The sequence below is a fragment of the Tachypleus tridentatus genome, chromosome 1, assembly GCF_004210375.1.
Source record: "Tachypleus tridentatus isolate NWPU-2018 chromosome 1, ASM421037v1, whole genome shotgun sequence".
Classification (NCBI taxonomy): domain Eukaryota; kingdom Metazoa; phylum Arthropoda; class Merostomata; order Xiphosura; family Limulidae; genus Tachypleus; species Tachypleus tridentatus.
In genome coordinates, this window is record NC_134825.1 from 59,392,970 (window position 1) to 59,411,438 (window position 18,469).

The 18,469-nt window shown below is 33.4% G+C and overlaps 1 protein-coding gene across 3 annotated transcripts in view; it reads right to left on the reverse strand.

Annotated features, from left to right (window-relative positions):
* Positions 1–1,179: 1,179 nt before the first annotated feature.
* The window catches only part of LOC143249611 (glypican-6-like), a 125,085-nt gene continuing 107,795 nt past the window's right edge, over positions 1,180–18,469 (reverse strand). For all 3 annotated transcript variants that reach the window (XM_076499756.1, XM_076499766.1, XM_076499776.1), the window contains exons 6-9: positions 15,093–15,223; positions 11,091–11,365; positions 10,343–10,518; positions 1,180–7,149 (exon numbers count right to left, since the gene is read on the reverse strand). In XM_076499756.1, coding sequence (XP_076355871.1) covers positions 6,908–7,149; positions 10,343–10,518; positions 11,091–11,365; positions 15,093–15,223 — 824 coding nt within the window. In that variant the 3' untranslated portion in view covers positions 1,180–6,907. The remainder of the gene's footprint in view (positions 7,150–10,342; positions 10,519–11,090; positions 11,366–15,092; positions 15,224–18,469) is intronic.

An 18,469-nucleotide genomic window follows, 5' to 3' on the forward strand; every position in this document is an offset into this window, starting at 1 on the left:
TCCAAATGGGCGAATGATAAGTAATTGTATGAAACTATTATATATATATACACACACACACTGCTTTGATTTCATTTTAGATGTCTAACTTTAATAATAATAAACTGAGATTAGCAACTGGCTCAGTTTTAGGCTCCAGTGGCAGAGTGGTATGTATGCGGACTCACACCGCAAAATATTGGGTTTCAATACCTGTGGTCGACAGAGCACAGATAGCCCTTTGTGTAGCTTTGTGCTTAATTCCAAATAAACAGACACAGTTTTATACCAGAAACTTTTGTTTTGTTATAATTACAACATTAGATATTCCAATAATCTTTTTTGAGCAGCATATTTTTAATGTAATGAAAAATTTTAATTTTAAAGATCATTAAAGATCCCGTCTTTTATAGTAATGTTATCTCAATCAATAATTTAGTAAACTCACGTGGTATCATCAGCTGACCAAACTTGGAACACATCAAGAAAAATATGAATGAGAATGATAGAAATGAAATAGAAACCCTAGAACCCGAGCGCTTTCGAAAAGTGGATCTTTCTTCTTCACGAGCAAACTGAAGAAGAATAGTCTACCTTTCGAAAGCGCTCGAGTTCTAAGGTTTCTATTTCGTTTTTATCAAGACTTCTTGGATCTATGCGTTTTTAGAATATCATGAAAATATATGTGAGAATATTAACATAAAATCTACAAGACGTACTACTATTTTACAATAAGCAAGATTACAAATTAATTATTTGATAATTGCTTTTAGTGCTCTTTAGATACTTCATTTAAATACTGTAATCCCAAACAATTTCTTCTACTGTTTTTACTACTTGGCCTTTTTAACTCAGTGAGTTTTCATCACGGTATTTGCAGGAATAACTGGCATATAGCTCTTTAGAACACATTAGCACAAGTATTTGCTCACTTAGTTTTAATGTAGACAATATATTTTTGTTTCTACATGAAAATAATATTAAACCTATAAACCTACAAACTTATTTCAGGTACTTTGGTTCCATACCTATCGATTTTATCGTTGTTGTTTAGTATTGTTTAATTTGTCTGTGACAATATACGAACGTGACCATGAAGAAGAAAACGTACATGTAACGGCTTGTATATCCTATATACTTTTACAATACGTCAGTTGTTAAAGACGAGGTTTATACAAAAATTACTCAAGTCTCTTTCAAAAGCTTTATTTTACTTCACTGTGAATAAAGTCACATCAATATTTGTTATTAAAATACATATCAGGAAAAATATTTAAAGAAGCCATCACACTTTAATCAGTCTTGGTAAGGTGTCCAACTCACGGTCTTAATGAAAAACACCATTATTCTCAGTTTACAACTTCTCTTGTAATCAAGTTTGTTTTTTTAAGCCATGATAAAGAAAATGCTTACTACAGGACTCACTGTAAATGAGCATATAAACTATTTGGCCATAGAAGGAAACACTTATTAGTAATTAAAATATGAAATAGATCAATACTAATTATCAAGAAATGTTTATCAATGTTTGTTGGCAAAACCTTCACATTATAAATCCATTGTAATATACATAAGTGTCTCCATTCTATGCATAATGTTGAACCTTATATATATATATTAAAAGTGATCTTTCCGAAAACCTGAGTACAAATACTAAAATCTCACTATCATTAGTATCTCGACTACTAACCGATTCTCCACCATAAAAGACATAAGCAGACGGTTGTATCTATGGCACATAAACAAAGAATGTACTAAAATTTACTTTTATGTACAAATTTCGAATAATAACAGAAAAAATGTTTTTAAAAACTCTTGATAAGGTCGAATATTTAGAACAAATACATTTAAGGAAATGTAATTATCATCAGTAACGTTGGCACCGATTATATTCTCATAATATAAATGTATTTTAAATGATAATATAGTAAAATAAATATGACTTATTTCACGAGGGCGCTCTCAGTACCTGTGACTCTTTCTCAACATTCGAATTCTTACATTGTAGTGTTTATCCAAAGTTTACCTAATAAAAACAAAACGAAGATAAGGTCGTTCATTTCTTGTTCTATTACATCATTATAACATCGTCTCTGTTGTAACCTTAATGAACAGTACCGTAGCACTGGAGGTAAAACCTAAGTTTAACCAAGATAAAAGGGATCTCATAACGATTTCCTCTTTGACGACTACATTAGTTTCATTTTGTATAACTTGGCAGTAATATTAATAAACTGTATTAGCACAAAACTATACAACAGGCTGTTTGCTGTTTGTCCATTCTTGGTATCGAAATTCTATTTTTAACGTTATAAGCCTTCAGACTAGCTGTTGGGGGAAGGGTGATATAGGTACAAGTATTAAACTAATTATTCTTGATGCATTTTATAAGTTTGACGCAGGAATGTCTTAATGGCATTATGTTCATTACCAAAAAGTACAGCACAGGTAGCCCATTGTGTAGCTTTGTGCTGAATTTGAAATAAACAAACAAACAAAACCATAAAGTACATTTATTACACAATGTATCTTAGTTACTTGCAGCAGCACTTAGATAAGTGTGTCCTGTATACGAAAATGTGCAATATCTACACGTGCTATTCCTGCATTATTTGTGTATGTGTAGTTCTAAAAACAGCTGTCATATAATAATGATATACATGTACCGCTGTGGTTTACCGTATGAATCGTTTAGTCTTTGATATCTGCGTGAAACGTGTAAATATACAATGTGCACTGGCAGATATTATCAGGACAGTGCGCATTTAGAAACGTGGGTTTCACACTGTTTGTGTGTAATTTTATTTCCACAACTTAGTAATTCAGTACTAAAGCCAAATCCTGTTCCATCCTGCAGATGAACTACCAAAGAAAACCGTTTACCTAATTTTATAATTTTAAAAAAGTTACTTGTGATTATTCATTTAATATTATTTCAAATAAACATCTTGAGGTGTCACAAAATACATTTTTTCCATTCTATTGATTTATTTTATTGTTAAAAGTCTCACCTTTCGACAGCTACATAAGAATCGCACAGAGCACATATATTCTTATTTGTTTTTAAATTGTGACATGATCCAAGTTGAACGATAAAATAAAACAGGGATCAAATCTCATTTCAGATCGATTTTCTTATGCACTTCTGTAATTTATTTTAATATTTCGAAAATGTTGTACGTTTTCTGGTGAAATTCATAATAACACCAAGTCATCTCTTTTAAACGGGTCTGGCATGGCCAAGCGCGTAAGGCGTGCGACTCGTAATTCGCGGGTTCGCGCCCGCGTCGCACTAAACATGCCGCGCCGTATAATGGGTCAATCCCACTATTCGTAAAAGTAGCCCAAGAGTTGGCGGTGGGGGTTCGAGCCCGCTCTCTAGTCTTACACTACTAAATTAGGGACGGCTAGCAGAGATAGCCCTCGAGTAGCTTTGTGCAAAAAACAAACAAACAAACTTTTTAAACTATGTTTACATTTAACTCAACGCAGCTTAGATTGTAAGTAAAACTACCATCGAATAATCCAAAAAATCTTTTGTTTTCCAGTTTTAACTTTATATAAAAAAAAAACAAATTTCCAGTTATTTTTCGCAGGATTTCCTGGTTGATATTCGTGCAGCATGAATAAGCCAATATATATATATTTTTTTTAATTTCGCGCAAAGCTACTCGAGGGCTATCTGTGCTAGCCGTCCCTAATTTAGCAGTGTTAGACTAGAGGGAAGGCAGCTAATCATCACCACCCACCGCCAACTCTTGGGCTACATTTTACCAACGAATAGTGGGATTGACCGTCACATTGTAACGCCCACACGGCTGAAAAGGCGACCATGTCTGGTGCGACGGGGATGCGAATCCGCGATCCTCAGATTACGAGTCGCACCCCTTAACTCACTTGGCCATGCCCAAATAAGCTAATAATAAATGTCTCGCGTTGGAATACCACATGCTCTTTAAACTTTTAGAAATTAACAAAGACACGGGGTTAATGTCTCTTACTGTGTAATTTATGCGTAAAACTTTGCTAAAGTATGTTAGCAACTTTCTAAACATATTATAAGTTTTGATTATACAGTAATTATCATTGATCGAGTGCATCTTATACTGTTGTCACTCTGAAAATGTGCAAAATGACCTGGTATTTCTGCTTATGGAATTAATTGCGCTGACTGTAAAAATTAGTTTCAGATCTGTTTGCACTGCTTAGGTATGAAGTACATCTATAAATGCAACTTAACATAATTTATATAAAGTTAGATGATCCAAAACATGCATTTAAACGTTCTAGTACTTCTATTACAGTGTTAATATCCATATTACAAGATGTTATGTGTGTTAATAAACACTCATAGGATGCATATAAGAGAAACATAACTTTTGTGTAAGGTGTTTATGTGCACTATATAAATATATATTACTTGAATATTCTGTACAATGTGAGGATGTGCACATGATATGCGTGGTGCAAATGTGCAACGTGGAAGTGTGAAAAGTGCTAATTCTGTCCCCGATATCTATGTGCACTGTAAATATGTAAATACAGTAATATTGTGTTATGTGTTGGTTTGTAATACTTCTGTATTAATACGTGAAGTTCAGTACTTCGCGTAAGGTGCTGATGTAGAAAGCAGTATTTCCATGTAAAGTGCTGACATGTACAATGCGCAAAAAATCAGCACTTTTGTTAAAAGATGTTGGTGAGCATTGTGTATAAGTGAATCGATAATTTCGTGTAGTGCTTATGTGCAATGTACTTATGTGAAATACAGTATTATTGTTTAAGGTACTATAATGTATACTGTGCGTATGCGAGATGTAGTACTTCTTTACAAGGAGTTGATTTGTTTTATACACATACGTAAGTACTGTCACATATACATATCCCAGTTTAGGTACATGGATGAGAATATCTACTATTTGTACGGTTATACGTGGTGTTTTAACAGGTGATGTTGACGTATATTGTGCATCTGTGCCGCTTACATATGTTTAGTTTTGAAATAATACAATACAATACAGATCTTTATACAAGAAAAAAATCCTCTTACAATTTGTGACCCAACAAATTATTTCACTACTAGTTCAAGATATAATTGGTATGGAATTGATTAAACAGGATCAAATAATACTTTATGATTGCATCTTTGATTAGTTTACTGGCTAATAAAAATATGCTATTAGGGAATCATTGTATTAAATATGCACATGAATACACCTATTTGTGACCTCATAATAAGCAAATACATTGCTTGAAGGAAAGTATATTTTGTTGACCTTGTTAATGTCCACAGTTACTTCTAAGAAAAATTCCTCATCTCTCATCTTAGTAAGATTAAAAATTAAAATAATCAAATTAAATTAGTTAGCCACACAATTCTTATAAAATTGTTTATAAAACAAACCTGAAAAGTTTTAGTGGAGAAAAAAATGACAAAATGGGTAACTTGGGTTTGAAAACATATACAGACAATTTGCTTTTTTATATGTACAGTTTGTGTATTTAAACCGATACAGTAATTCTCAATTTTATCCAAAGCTGTGCTTCAGGTAAAGAGAAGTAATATTACGTGCAAACTTCATTATAAATAAAATTTCAAAGCTTTTACTTAATTACTAAGTTATTTAGATAATATGATGAAGTGTGTAATTCTCAAACTTAAACCCTATTCAAATGGACAAGTCGATCGTTATGATATAGATTTAGACTTGTTTTCGACGTAATGATCCTACTTTGAAGGTTGTGGCGTGACTTAATAGGTTTTATTCTTTTTTTCTGTTGTATCTTCAAGAATAGCGAACAACAAATTTTATCTTATTTCTACGTGTCTCTACTTGGTCATACTGTTCAACAATAAAAAGTATATAGAGAAGCTACATACATTTAAATTCTAAATATAAATTAATACAATTTACAAGTGTTTACGAAACTACCATATGTTGTTTGCTCTTTTGAACTTCCGAAATACAGTATAATACATGTACAATGTATACAACTTTTGGCAAACCACAAAATATACGTACACTACATAACACAGCCACTAAATATTACTAATTTAACATGAAAACAGTGATGGTTGTAAGTACATAAACCCGACTGTAAATAAAAAAAACAAAAACAACCTCTTCATTATAGATAGCGAACTGAGTAATTTAAAATATTTAATTTTTATGTTTGTACTACGAACAAAAACATGTTTCAAACTTCTCTAAACTAGGTAGTATATATATATATATTCACCCAGTAATGTGTAAGATTCTAATATTTCATATTCGCAATCCTTTAACAAGTATTTACTTGTCTGCTCGCATACCTATCTCAACAGCTATCTGCGATGTCTCCACGGCAAGGAACAAACCTAGAATTTTAGCATTATAAGTACCAAAACTTATCTTCGCGCCAACGGAGGGTCAATTTGAACAAGTAAACATTAACATTTTTAGAGATAATTAATTTGGTAACTTATATTTTAACATTTTTTTTATGATTGTCATTTTTTCTATTAATTTCATTGGGATTATATCTTTGAACATATTTCTTTATTATTTTATAACTTTATTGTTTTTTTTTAACTCTGAATGAAACTGTTTAGCATACAACTTTGCAGCAAAGACCATTATATTAACTGATTAAATTATATTGAACTTAAACATTAAAAAGATAAGTACTTCATGGCTCTGTAGTTTAACCACTTATGACAAGCATAAATTTAACCAATAATTTCTTCTCAAGCACACTGTGATTCTCACTAACTTATAAGTTTAATAAAATTACAAAAACTTCCTTCTACTCTTGAGTTCGAAAGCTCCAAAAAACAAGTTACTTCTTGATATGTTCATGACAGATTTGCTCTTCTTTGTCGCGGAAGACAACCATACTTACAGAAATTCTAAACACTGACGTTTATAAACGTAATAGATGCTGGTTTTCACCACCAAATGACACTATGTACACAGATTGCTATTGATAACAATAGAACTTTGGATGGTATCAATCCAGAAGCTGTTGATGGGTTTTCAGTTGGATTTTCTGCGAACTCAACTGGCCATATAGGAACTGCAGGAGATCTCGTAGAAGAGTAACTGAAGTAAAGATCGTTAGAGTTGTCCTCCTCAGTGTCATCAGGTATCCATCCACTTCCACTGCCACTAGCTGCCCAAATGCTCTCCGCTAACGAAAGACCAAGTAATTCAGATTATGGAAGTTTGGTTTGAATTTCGCACAAAGCTACACGAGGGCTGTCTGCGCTAGCCGTTCCTAATTTAGCAGTGTAAGACTAGAGGAAAGTCAACTAGTCATCATCACCAACTGCCAACTCTTGGGCTACTCTTTTACCAAACGAATAGTGGGATTGATCGTTACATTATAACACCCCAACGGCTGAAAGGACGAGCATGTTTGGTGCGACGGGAATTCGAACCCACGACCCTCGCATTACGAGTCGAGTACTTTAACCAGCAGGACATGCCGGGCCATTCAGATTATAAAAAATAATAATGAAATACTTATCATAATTAACAATTAATATTTTGTTGTTTAAGTAATAGCAATGAGTTATAATAATAATACTGGTAATGGTGATTGAAGCTAAGCGTGGCTTAGTGAACAGCCGTTACCAACTGTGATTTGAGATTCGTTGTCGAAAAAAAAAAAAGCGTTCCGCAATGTGGGGCCAAAGATACGTAAAGAAAACAAAAAAATAAAAACGTAGCGATCACATCCCATTATTCGATGTTTTGTGCAGTAACTACGTTCACAAGGCCCGGCATGGTCAGGTGGGTTAAAACGTTTTACTCGTAATCCGAGGGTCGCGGGTTCGAATCCCGGTCGCATCAAACATGATCGCCCTTTCAGCTGTGGGGGCGTTATAATTTGACGGTCAATTCCACTATTCGTTGCTAAAAGAGTAGTCCAAGAGTTGGCTGTGGGTGGTGATGACTAGTTGTCTTCCCTGTAGTCTCACACTGCTAAATTAGGGACGACTAGAGCAGATAGCCCTCGTGTAGCTTTGCGCGAAATTCAACACAACCAGTCTTTGCCTGAAAGACAGAGACGATTATTTTAAAACAGGTCTTGGCTAAATGAACTCTGACTCGCCTTGGATGAGTTTAAACATTTCAGGTATTTATAATATTCTGATCTTTTGAACTGTTAATAAACTTTTAGAATCGCTTTCAGATATGTTGTAATACTCCACCGAATCAAATACTCTTATGAGCAAAAAACAATTAATAACTAACTGCGACCCGCAAAATATTAGCGGCAGTTTTAATGCCCTTCGCTTGAATTTTCCTTATTCTATCATTTTTCACGCACGGTATTTAAGCTACGATTTCTTGCAGGCATTACGTGCTAGATCGATAAATCTTGGTTTATTTGAAAAACAATTTGCGCAGTTAGATAATCGAACTCAAGAAGAATCGTAGACGTGACTTTGTTTAATAACGCTGATCGAAGTATTAGAGCAAAGTAATTGTGCTTACAGTGGTGTGAAACAATTCTAAACATTCAGTGAATGACAGTTTTACGAATTAGAACGAAGAATAAAACCCGTAATATATGAAAAAAGAGAGCTAAAAGGTGTTTATAGAAGTCTACGAAACGAGCCGAATTTAAATTACTGAAAAATAAAGTAAATGTAATAAGGGTAAATCCAGCTGAATTTGTAGAAACATCTGAATTCGTATATGGTATCTGAATTCGATAAGCATATGGTTTTGAACGAACTACGAACTGCGCATGCGTATTTTTTACCCAAGTTACTCTAGAAAGCCCACAGAAACTGTAATTGTATTTATTACAATGTTAATTATTTTTAGGAAATTACACGCAGTGTCATTTGTGTGAAACACTTTGCAGATAAAAAAAGCTGAAGTTGAAGTTGACGCAAATCTTCACGTGATGACAACGACACTGTGCTATCGTGAAGAATACTTGTTACTTTAAAAACAAGATTAAATCGGCAAAAAAGAGAAAGGTTTATTCTGAATGGAAAAGCCAATATTATTTCGTAATCCTCAGACAGAAGCCTTTCTAACAATGAGATTTGTAGCGTTTGACCGAGAAATGTGCGAGAAAAGTTCCAGCCAGAAAAACGCAAGGTTATTATTTATATAGATAGATATAAAATTTATATTGTATAACCACAAAGTTAGTTTTCCAAGATATCCCATTTGAGGAATACTAGAGCGCAATTGGAATACTATAAAAAGGTATGGCTTTCGTCGTATAAAATTCACCACTACACAGCGCATTTGACGATAATGGAAAGTAACAACATGATGTGTATTTACAAAACCTGTACTTTTTTCATTTGTATGTAGAAATGTAAACATTCAGTGACCTGAGTATTCTAGTTTAATTAAACTGGAAAACTTGAACACGTAAGAGATAAAAATTAACAATGACAAATTATTCATTTACATGTATTTTGAAATAGTGTATGAGTGTTTTCATACAAGGTAATAAACTTTGCAAAGTGTTTTACAGTTAACCAAGTTTGGTGCTGCCATCTAGCAATTTAACTTTCATACAAAAAAATAAAAGTGATAATTTTAAAACTACTGTCAATGTATTTATAAATTATTTCCATCGGTGCACTAGTAAATCACTGTTAGTCTATATGAACAAAGATTTATGTGGTGATAAAAAGATAAAGAGACATGTAAAACTCAGTCTTATCTCTGTAGATTTTACTTCTCGAAAACTAACTTTAAGAGCCCTAACTAAAACCTATTGTGCATTATTAACCTTTGTTTTCGGTCCGCAGTACTTCTAGAATTTTGAATACATACCAGTTTGATCAGAATCTTCATAATTACGCTTAAAGCACTGTTATCTATAAAACCAAGCACACATAATTGTTTACAGAATAATGCTTCAGCACCTTTCCAAATGATTTTGTTTTTAAATCACAATGTATAAAAACAAAAAGACTCAGTTAAACACACACAAACACAATAATAAGCGGACAGTACTCTCAATCAACTGTGTTATTTATCTAAGTTGCTATACATATGTGTGTGTGTGTGTGTTGACAGTTAGAACGAGACAAATAATGTAGTTAATATCCTGAGCCTGAACATTTCATCAACACACATTTATACAAACTACGTAATTGTATGTGTTAGTATGCAAGTGAAGTGAATGAATTTTAAATTTATTTCACTTATATGGTTTTACTTATAACTTTGTAGTCGAAAACAGGATGAAATTCATCTATTTACTTTGAAGCACTTAGTACTTGACTTATGAATAAATCTGACAACGAATCTCCTTTAAAGAATCATTTATCAGATATAATCATATTAAAACTTTGAGTTATTCAATATAAAAAGCAATAAGCTCATTGTGTAACACTTACTTGGGACTTCCCACTCTACATCTAACCCTCTGTAGGCATTATTTAGTTTGGCAGTAATAAGCTGAAGTGCTAGTTTCTGCTTTGTTATCACAAGATTCTGTCTGGTCACATCTAAATTGACCTCCGGGTTGTCCTTCTGATTGACAAGTCCATTGCCTACTAGCGTGGCTTCATATCTAAATAAACATAGAAGCAAAACGAATGGTTTATACCAGAATATGTTTTATAGAGGTCTGATTTACAGATTAGCTCAAACAACCTATATGTTTTCTAATTTGCGTAGTAACTCTTCAGATGTTTCACTGGAATCAAATTTTTTTGATTCACTAAAATTTAGGAATACTTTCGTCAGGAAATATTGACGCAAACTTACTGCAATAAAAGTTATTAGCTACAGTCAGAACTGTTCATTTTTGTATATTATAATTTTCTGATAGGACCAGTAGATCACCAAATCAAGAACTTGTGGGTGTGAATAGTTTTGTTCCATGATTAACCTGTCAAGAAATATTTTAAAGTACATATAATTTAGGTTCTTCAATTAGCATGAATATTAATTTAATTCGTACGATTCTGTATACCTATAACTTTAATATATATATAAACAATTTACAAAATAAAATTTATATAGCATTGTATCTTTTCATACAGAGTATGACAATGTGAATAAACAGAATATAAATTGAAACATGGAACTCTACACATTGTTTATTTCCTATCACAGAATAACTTTTGCTTCTGCACTCACTTTGCCTTTGCTAGCCCATTCCAACAACTCTCTCGATTATTTCTTGTGGTTCGATCCCCTGTAACTTTAGGATTATTACAGAGTTCACTGGGAAGATTGGACCAAAAACTCTTCGTGCGCCTTATCTTCTTTTTGATTTTCCCTAAAAGTTGATTCAGGTCACTTTTGGTAGCTCCGTGAACGTTGTGTCGTGGGCCAAACTTGTATGTTTCGAACTCCAACTCCTTCCTTGTTTCTCTTTTTCCTAGTCGAGGCTTACCGCACTTCTGAAACAGCTGGAAATATAGAAATAAACATTTTACAACGGCTAAAGAATTTGGCTGAAAACGTCAAACTTATTGAACCTGATTGTTAAGTAATATAAAAAGCGATTAAGTTACAGAACTAGTTAGTTTTATATAAAAAAAATACAGTATACTAGAAAAATAAAGGTATATCAGAGATCATAACAGTAAGAAACTAATTAATTAGATAATGTACGCTAATGGTATTAAATACAAAATATAAAATGTGACTTTTACTGACAAAAGTGAATGGAAACAATCACAAAAGTTTTAAACTAAACATGGAACTAACATTGATATACTTAATATACGCACGAAAAATGTAGTTTTTGTCACAAATTCAAATTACAAAAAAATCTCTTCCGACTTTGTTTGTCGTATTTCTGTCTTTTAGCATCCTTTGTCGTCTTTTACATTTGGTTATTTTTCTTTGTATTGGTATTTTAGAAAATCAGGAATAGTTCTCATAAGCATTAAATATTTTGTCAGTTAATATAGATACTTCCATTATTAATGAAAATAATTTTAAAAGTCACTACCTGTAATTCTATTTAAAGTCAAATATTGTTTTATAACTGTGAAAGTCCAACTTAAAATTAACTTAGGAGAAACTTTCTATCACCTGTGATAAACTTATAACAATGAATTTCTGTCCAGAAAACAATTCGAATATCAGTTATGAATGTTTTATGGCAAAACATAGCATATATACAACACTCTGTGCTTACAGGAAATTAATTTTCTATCAATTTTCAAGAGTAATAAAAATATTAGTTTAGTGAAATTAATTAAATTTTTACGTACAATTACAACTGCGACCTTTCAATTTTTATTTTTTGACATTTTTTTGCAGTCTAGAGAAATTTCGTTGGTTGTTTGGCATTTATTGGCGCAAAGCAACTAGGCTATCTGCACCTCAAGAGAAATAACAGAGGCAAATAAACACACCTACAAGTTTGTTTTTTTATCTAGCTAATACCCAAATTTTGACAAAACAGAAAATTAACTTTATCAATAAGATGTTTAACTAAAAGATCGCATCTAAACTCTTAGTTTTCGAGTTGAAGAACAGGAAAATACGGCGAAACTCAACCATTTTTCATGGAGACATTTCTAGTAGGTTACGTAGTCGGAAAAGTCCCTGCTGAGCTTTTGCTGCTACCACAACAACATTTCTACATCTACCGCTAGGGGAAAAGGTCAAACTGCGCCCAACGTCTGTAGACATAAACTGTACATACAGGCTTGAAGGCCACAAATTCTCTTCGCCTATAAACGCGAGTAGCTGCGCACAAGAGCCGCCAAATTATCTTTTCTGCGATAAGTTTCAACTGCTGAAGTTCAACGAGCAAAAGTGAGAGATTCCCGATAACGTTGATGAACGATGACGAGTAAAGTTTACCGCAGAGACGATCTTATAGAGGGCGCACAAACAGGGTGAAGGCCATGATTGAGCTAACGCGCACACGTGGTTACTTCACAGTATTTAAGTAATGCACGACGCCATAAAACGTTTTATTTAATAACTCTGAATGACAGAAAATGATCTCTTAAAACACAACTTTCATATCTAAGGAATCTGCTGAACGTAGCCCTGCAATATTAGTTTTAAAATTTAAATTATATTTAATACTGTTTGTTTGTTTTTTAATTTTGCGAAAATATACACGAGGGCTATCTGCACTAGTTGTTCCTAATTTAACAGTAAGACTAGAGGGAAGGCATCTAGTCGTCATCACCCACCGCCAACTCTTGGACTATTCTTTTACCAACTAATAGTGGGATTGACCGTAACATTATAACGCCCCACGGCTGAAAGGGCGAGCATGCTTGGTGTGACGGGGATTCGAATCCGCGATCTTCAGATTACAAGTCGAGTGCCTTAACCACCTTGAAAGATTAACCATTGAAAACTTTTTGAATTCTTTTCTAATAGCGTCTACAACCATATTTTAACATATACATGCGTTTAAATTCGGAGATATTTTCTTCTTACACATATTACAAAAGATATGTGTAAAATATGGTTACGTGAGAGAGATCGTATCGTAGAAAATATTTCAATAAGTAAATCCTACGTGAAACAAACACAAATGTGCGGTAACAAATTTAAAGGCATCAATTATCTTGGCACTGAAGTTGGCTTGTTTTGCTGTAAAATGGAAAGTTTAATAACAGATACAAATTTATTAAACTAGCAGTTATTCTGCACTTTATAACCGTATAAATCTTGTTGACACCGTTCTGGTGGTATGTTTGGTAAAGTTATTGCAGTAAGCTATGATTATATCCTTAAATATTTGTGTTTAATTTTTACTGTACTTATCACTACGCTTTGGAATTCGTATATTCACAAACATTTTATCTGTAACAATTACACGCCTGGTTTGAAAACGATTCATTCATAGAAAGATATTTAAAAGAACAAATACAAAGATAAAATGACGGAAAATTACTTCATAAAGACTAAATCATAGTAGAAGATTTTACGTTCAAGCTCCTATTGTGTTCAAATCTACATAAATAGAAATAAACGAGCTTAAAAGTTTTAAAACAAATGGACGCTCAAATATGACAAGACAATAAAAGTCACTTGAAGTAACATAATATGAAAAGAAATATCCTTAGTTGAAAATTAACTCACTTTTGCATAATTGCAATGCAATTTTGTATCTCATTAATTTGTATAAAAAAGAAACTAATGCGATACGCACGAAACGTTTAATTTATGAAACCTGATTATTCATTATCTAAAAATAAAAAACATAAAAAGTGACTCGTGGCAATAAAATGTCCTATGAACTTAATTTAGTTCACTGATACTTTAACAAACTTGTAAATACAACACACAACAAATTTACTTTATTCTGAGAAAATTCAAATGAAATCGTCATTTCTTTACATGAAATTCCACGATAATAGAAATATTATCTCGAAATATATAAATTAAATTATTTTGGATCATGCCAGTTACACTCACCGTATCTGACATGACGTCCTGAAAGTTCATGCCAGCTACACTCACCATATCTGACATGACGTCCTGAAAGTTCATGCTAGCTACACTCACCATATCTGACATGACGTCCTGAAAGTTCATGCTAGCTACACTCACCGTATCTGACATGACGTCCTGAAAGTTCATGCTAGCTACACTCACCGTATCTGACATGACGTTCTGAAAGTTCATGCTAGCTACACTCACCATATCTGACATGACGTCCTGAAAGTTCATGCTAGCTACACTCACCATATCTGACATGACGTCCTGAAAGTTCATGCTAGCTACACTCACCATATCTGACATGACGTTCTGAAAGTTCATGCTAGCTACACTCACCGTATCTGACATGACGTTCTGAAAGTTCATGCTAGCTACACTCACCGTATCTGACATGACGTTCTGAAAGTTCATGCTAGCTACACTCACCGTATCTGACATGACGTCCTGAAAGTTCATGCTAGCTACACTCACCGTATCTGACATGACGTCCTGAAAGTTCATGCCAGCTACACTCACCATATCTGACATGACGTCCTGAAAGTTCATGCTAGCTACACTCACCGTATCTGACATGACGTCCTGAAAGTTCATGCCAGCTACACTCACCATATCTGACGTGACCGACTCGTTCTGATGAATATTCGTGCCAATTACACTAACCATATCTTACATAATATACCCGTTCGTTTGAAAGTTCATGTCAATTGCACTCACCATATCTGACACGACTTTCCCATTCTCTTGAAAGTTCATGACGGCTTCCGATATTCTAATTTCTATAGGGTCCACAACAGCTTCGATGTTAAACGAGCTTTCTAGTCGAGCAGCCAGCAGTAAGAGAGTTTCTAATAAACAGATAACAATAACAGATATATAGAAAGCTGCAATATACCCTAAACATTCTTAAACTACTAACAGAATATTCGAAATTCATCTACTAAAATTCAATAACCACAAGTGGTTGAACTGACAAGAGTTAGAACAAAAAACAACAACGCTAGAACATTAATGCGCAAATAGTACAGTTAAATGCAATTGCTTTGTTTAACTGGTGTTCGCATATGGATTAGTAAATTAAGCGCAAAGACTTTAGATCTAAAAACTGATATGCAAGAAATATGTCGAAACCATAGTTTGTGTAGCAAATGTAAAAAAGCGTTGCTCTTATATAAAACTTTGATCACTAGTCCTCAACAGCTCGCGACTTTAAGAAAAGATAAATGCCTTAAAATTGGTAAAAAACAGTTATAACTAACAGACTGATAAAACAAATTTGACGTGCGTCCACATGCAGCAAAACTTTAAGGACAAAAGAGGAAGAAAACTAAAAAAAGAAAAATGCTTTAATTCGAAACTTGTATTAATGATGAAGAGAAAGAGTTAAGATCCAGAGCTGTAAATTAAAATGAACTGGCTTATAAAACTAATCAAACTGGCTTATTAAATAACTGGTTAGAAAATGTTCTTTAGTTAAGTGAATAAATAATAAACTTGGTTATTAGGAAAAACTAAAAAAAAAAGATTACGCGAGTATTTAATCAAAAATCTTCCGGTATTCTAAGTTTGAAGTTAAGATCAGTTAAATAGAAATGCACTTTTATCAACATACGTCCATGTTCCAACCAAAGGAATTTTCACTACTATCCCTGAACATCAGTCGAAAAAAAGTAAAGAAACTTTCCTTAAATATGTTTAGGAAGGTTGTTGTAGCGCTGTTCGGAAACAATCAAATGAAATAAGGTCTCACTCAAATGACTACTTTTTTTCTGTTTCAAACATGCCTCAAGTTCATCAATTTAAGAAAGTGAAGTCAGTAAAAGGCTTAGTAAAGTTAGGTTTTGTTAGAATAATTTTAGCCATTGATAATACGAAGGCCAAACACAATTACATCTTTTACTCAAGTTTACAACACCCTGATGTTTTTATGGTCTGTCTTTATTGTTAAGACAAGCACTACTTACACAACAAAAAAGTTTTATTGGATCGACTCCTTCCTATACGTTCTTAATTTGATTTTGTATAACACAATTTTGTAGTGAAACAAATATACGTTGTTTGAGTATCACAAGTATAAGGTTCAACCAAATCACGCAAATATAATCAAACTAAAAAAGAAATATTCTAATAATAATAATAATAATACTTCTGTAGGTTATTTAGAACTTCTGATCGAATATGATTTAGCTAGTTGCTAAAACTGATAGAAATCTTGTGAATTGAATTTAAAAGAAAACAGTATTCTATATTGAATTAAATATATCTTACTTCCTACAAATATCACAAGCCTAAGCACGAAAATAGGTGTCGCGCAAGTCTCCAAAATCGTTTTACTGTAACGTATTTTTAACATCTGTAGCAGGTAAAAGCATTAAAAATAGATTTCCAGAATTGTTGTTTAAAGTAACGAATTCTTTGGAATCTGAATTTGTCATCAGAAAGAAAATTTAAAAAACAAATATGAAAGTTATTTTTTATTGAAAAGAATATTGTCACACAAACACTTCCAAAACCAACCACAGATACAGACAACAGAACAAAGCAGAAACGATAATATTTTGATAAGTTGTTCACTGCAACAGAATGTTCTCAGGCAATAGTTATTTGTTGTTGTTTTTCTCAGTGCAAAGTTACACAATGGGCGACCTGCACTCTGCCCGTTAATTAGCATCGAACCCTAGACTTTAATATTGCAAACCCGTAAACTTACCCCGACTCAGCAGAAAAAAAATGATTATGGTGAAAGACTTCTGTCAAATGTTGAACTCTTTGTGCAAGTTTAACTACACGTCGGTTCGCGAATGCATGGCCTCGTACACCAACCGGGTCATAACGTGTTTGACTCAATGCGTTACCCTGACAAGTGGTTTGGACTTATAAAAAACAATGTATTTAATATTATATACACGCGCCCATGAACTCAGGATATATGTTATCATGATTTCTTAATTTCTCTTCAGGTTATACTACAGATGGTTATGAAAACAAATTGTCACCTGTCTATTTGGTTTTGACGATGGGTCTCTTTGGAAGACAAATAGTACGACGTTAGAACTAGGCTTAAAATGTTTATGTTGTGATGAACCGCAAAATGAGCATCAGTAATTAATTCTCAGTTTAATATATCAGGGACTGATATATTACCCACTCGAGTACCCCCAGTGGCACCAGCGATATGTGTGTGGACTCATACCGCTAGAAACCTGGTTTCGTAAGCGTAGTAGACAGAGCACAGAGAGACAATGTGTGGCTTTCAGAGCACAGAGAGACAATGTGTGGCTTTCAGAGCACAGAGAGACAATGTGTGGCTTTCAGAGCACAGAGAGACAATGTGTGGCTTTCAGAGCACAGAGAGACAATGTGTGGCTTTCAGAGCACAGAGAGACAATGTGTGGCTTTCAGAGCACAGAGAGACAATGTGTGGCTTTCAGAGCACAGAGAGACAATGTGTGGCTTTCAGAGCACAGAGAGACAATGTGTGGCTTTCAGAGCACAGAGAGACAATGTGTGGCTTTGTGCTTAATTTTAGTCAATCAATCTTACTCGAGCATCAAACACTTAACTAGAAAATTTTATTAACATTTTTAAAGAGTAATTTTACTTTGCAAAAGACCGAAAAACTGCATCTTTCAACACTTAGAACGGATCGTAGAGAATGGAATTTATATATGAATAAACAGATGATTTGCACACCAGTTTAGAGTTTAATAGCAGTCATTTTCGCCACGTTAAAAGCAATACCTTGCAAATTGTTAGTAATTTCGAAAAACGAAATAATTCGAGAGAATTAAATGAATTATCTACAGGATGTTCGGAAAGTCACTGTGCACTTATATCTTTATTAACAGACAAAACTGCACAGTGACTTTCCGAACACCCTGTAGAAGGCTCAATGAATATTTTTCTCGCACCTGTTTATATGCCTCATACAATCAAAAGCAATCAACTATTTTATGTAACGCTACTGCGCATTTCAGTGATACACGAAACGAACATAGAGTATATTTATTTGTGAATTTTGCGCAAAACTACATGAGGGCTATCTGCACTAACTGTCCCTTCTTACCAGTGTAAGATTAGAGGAGAGGCAGCTA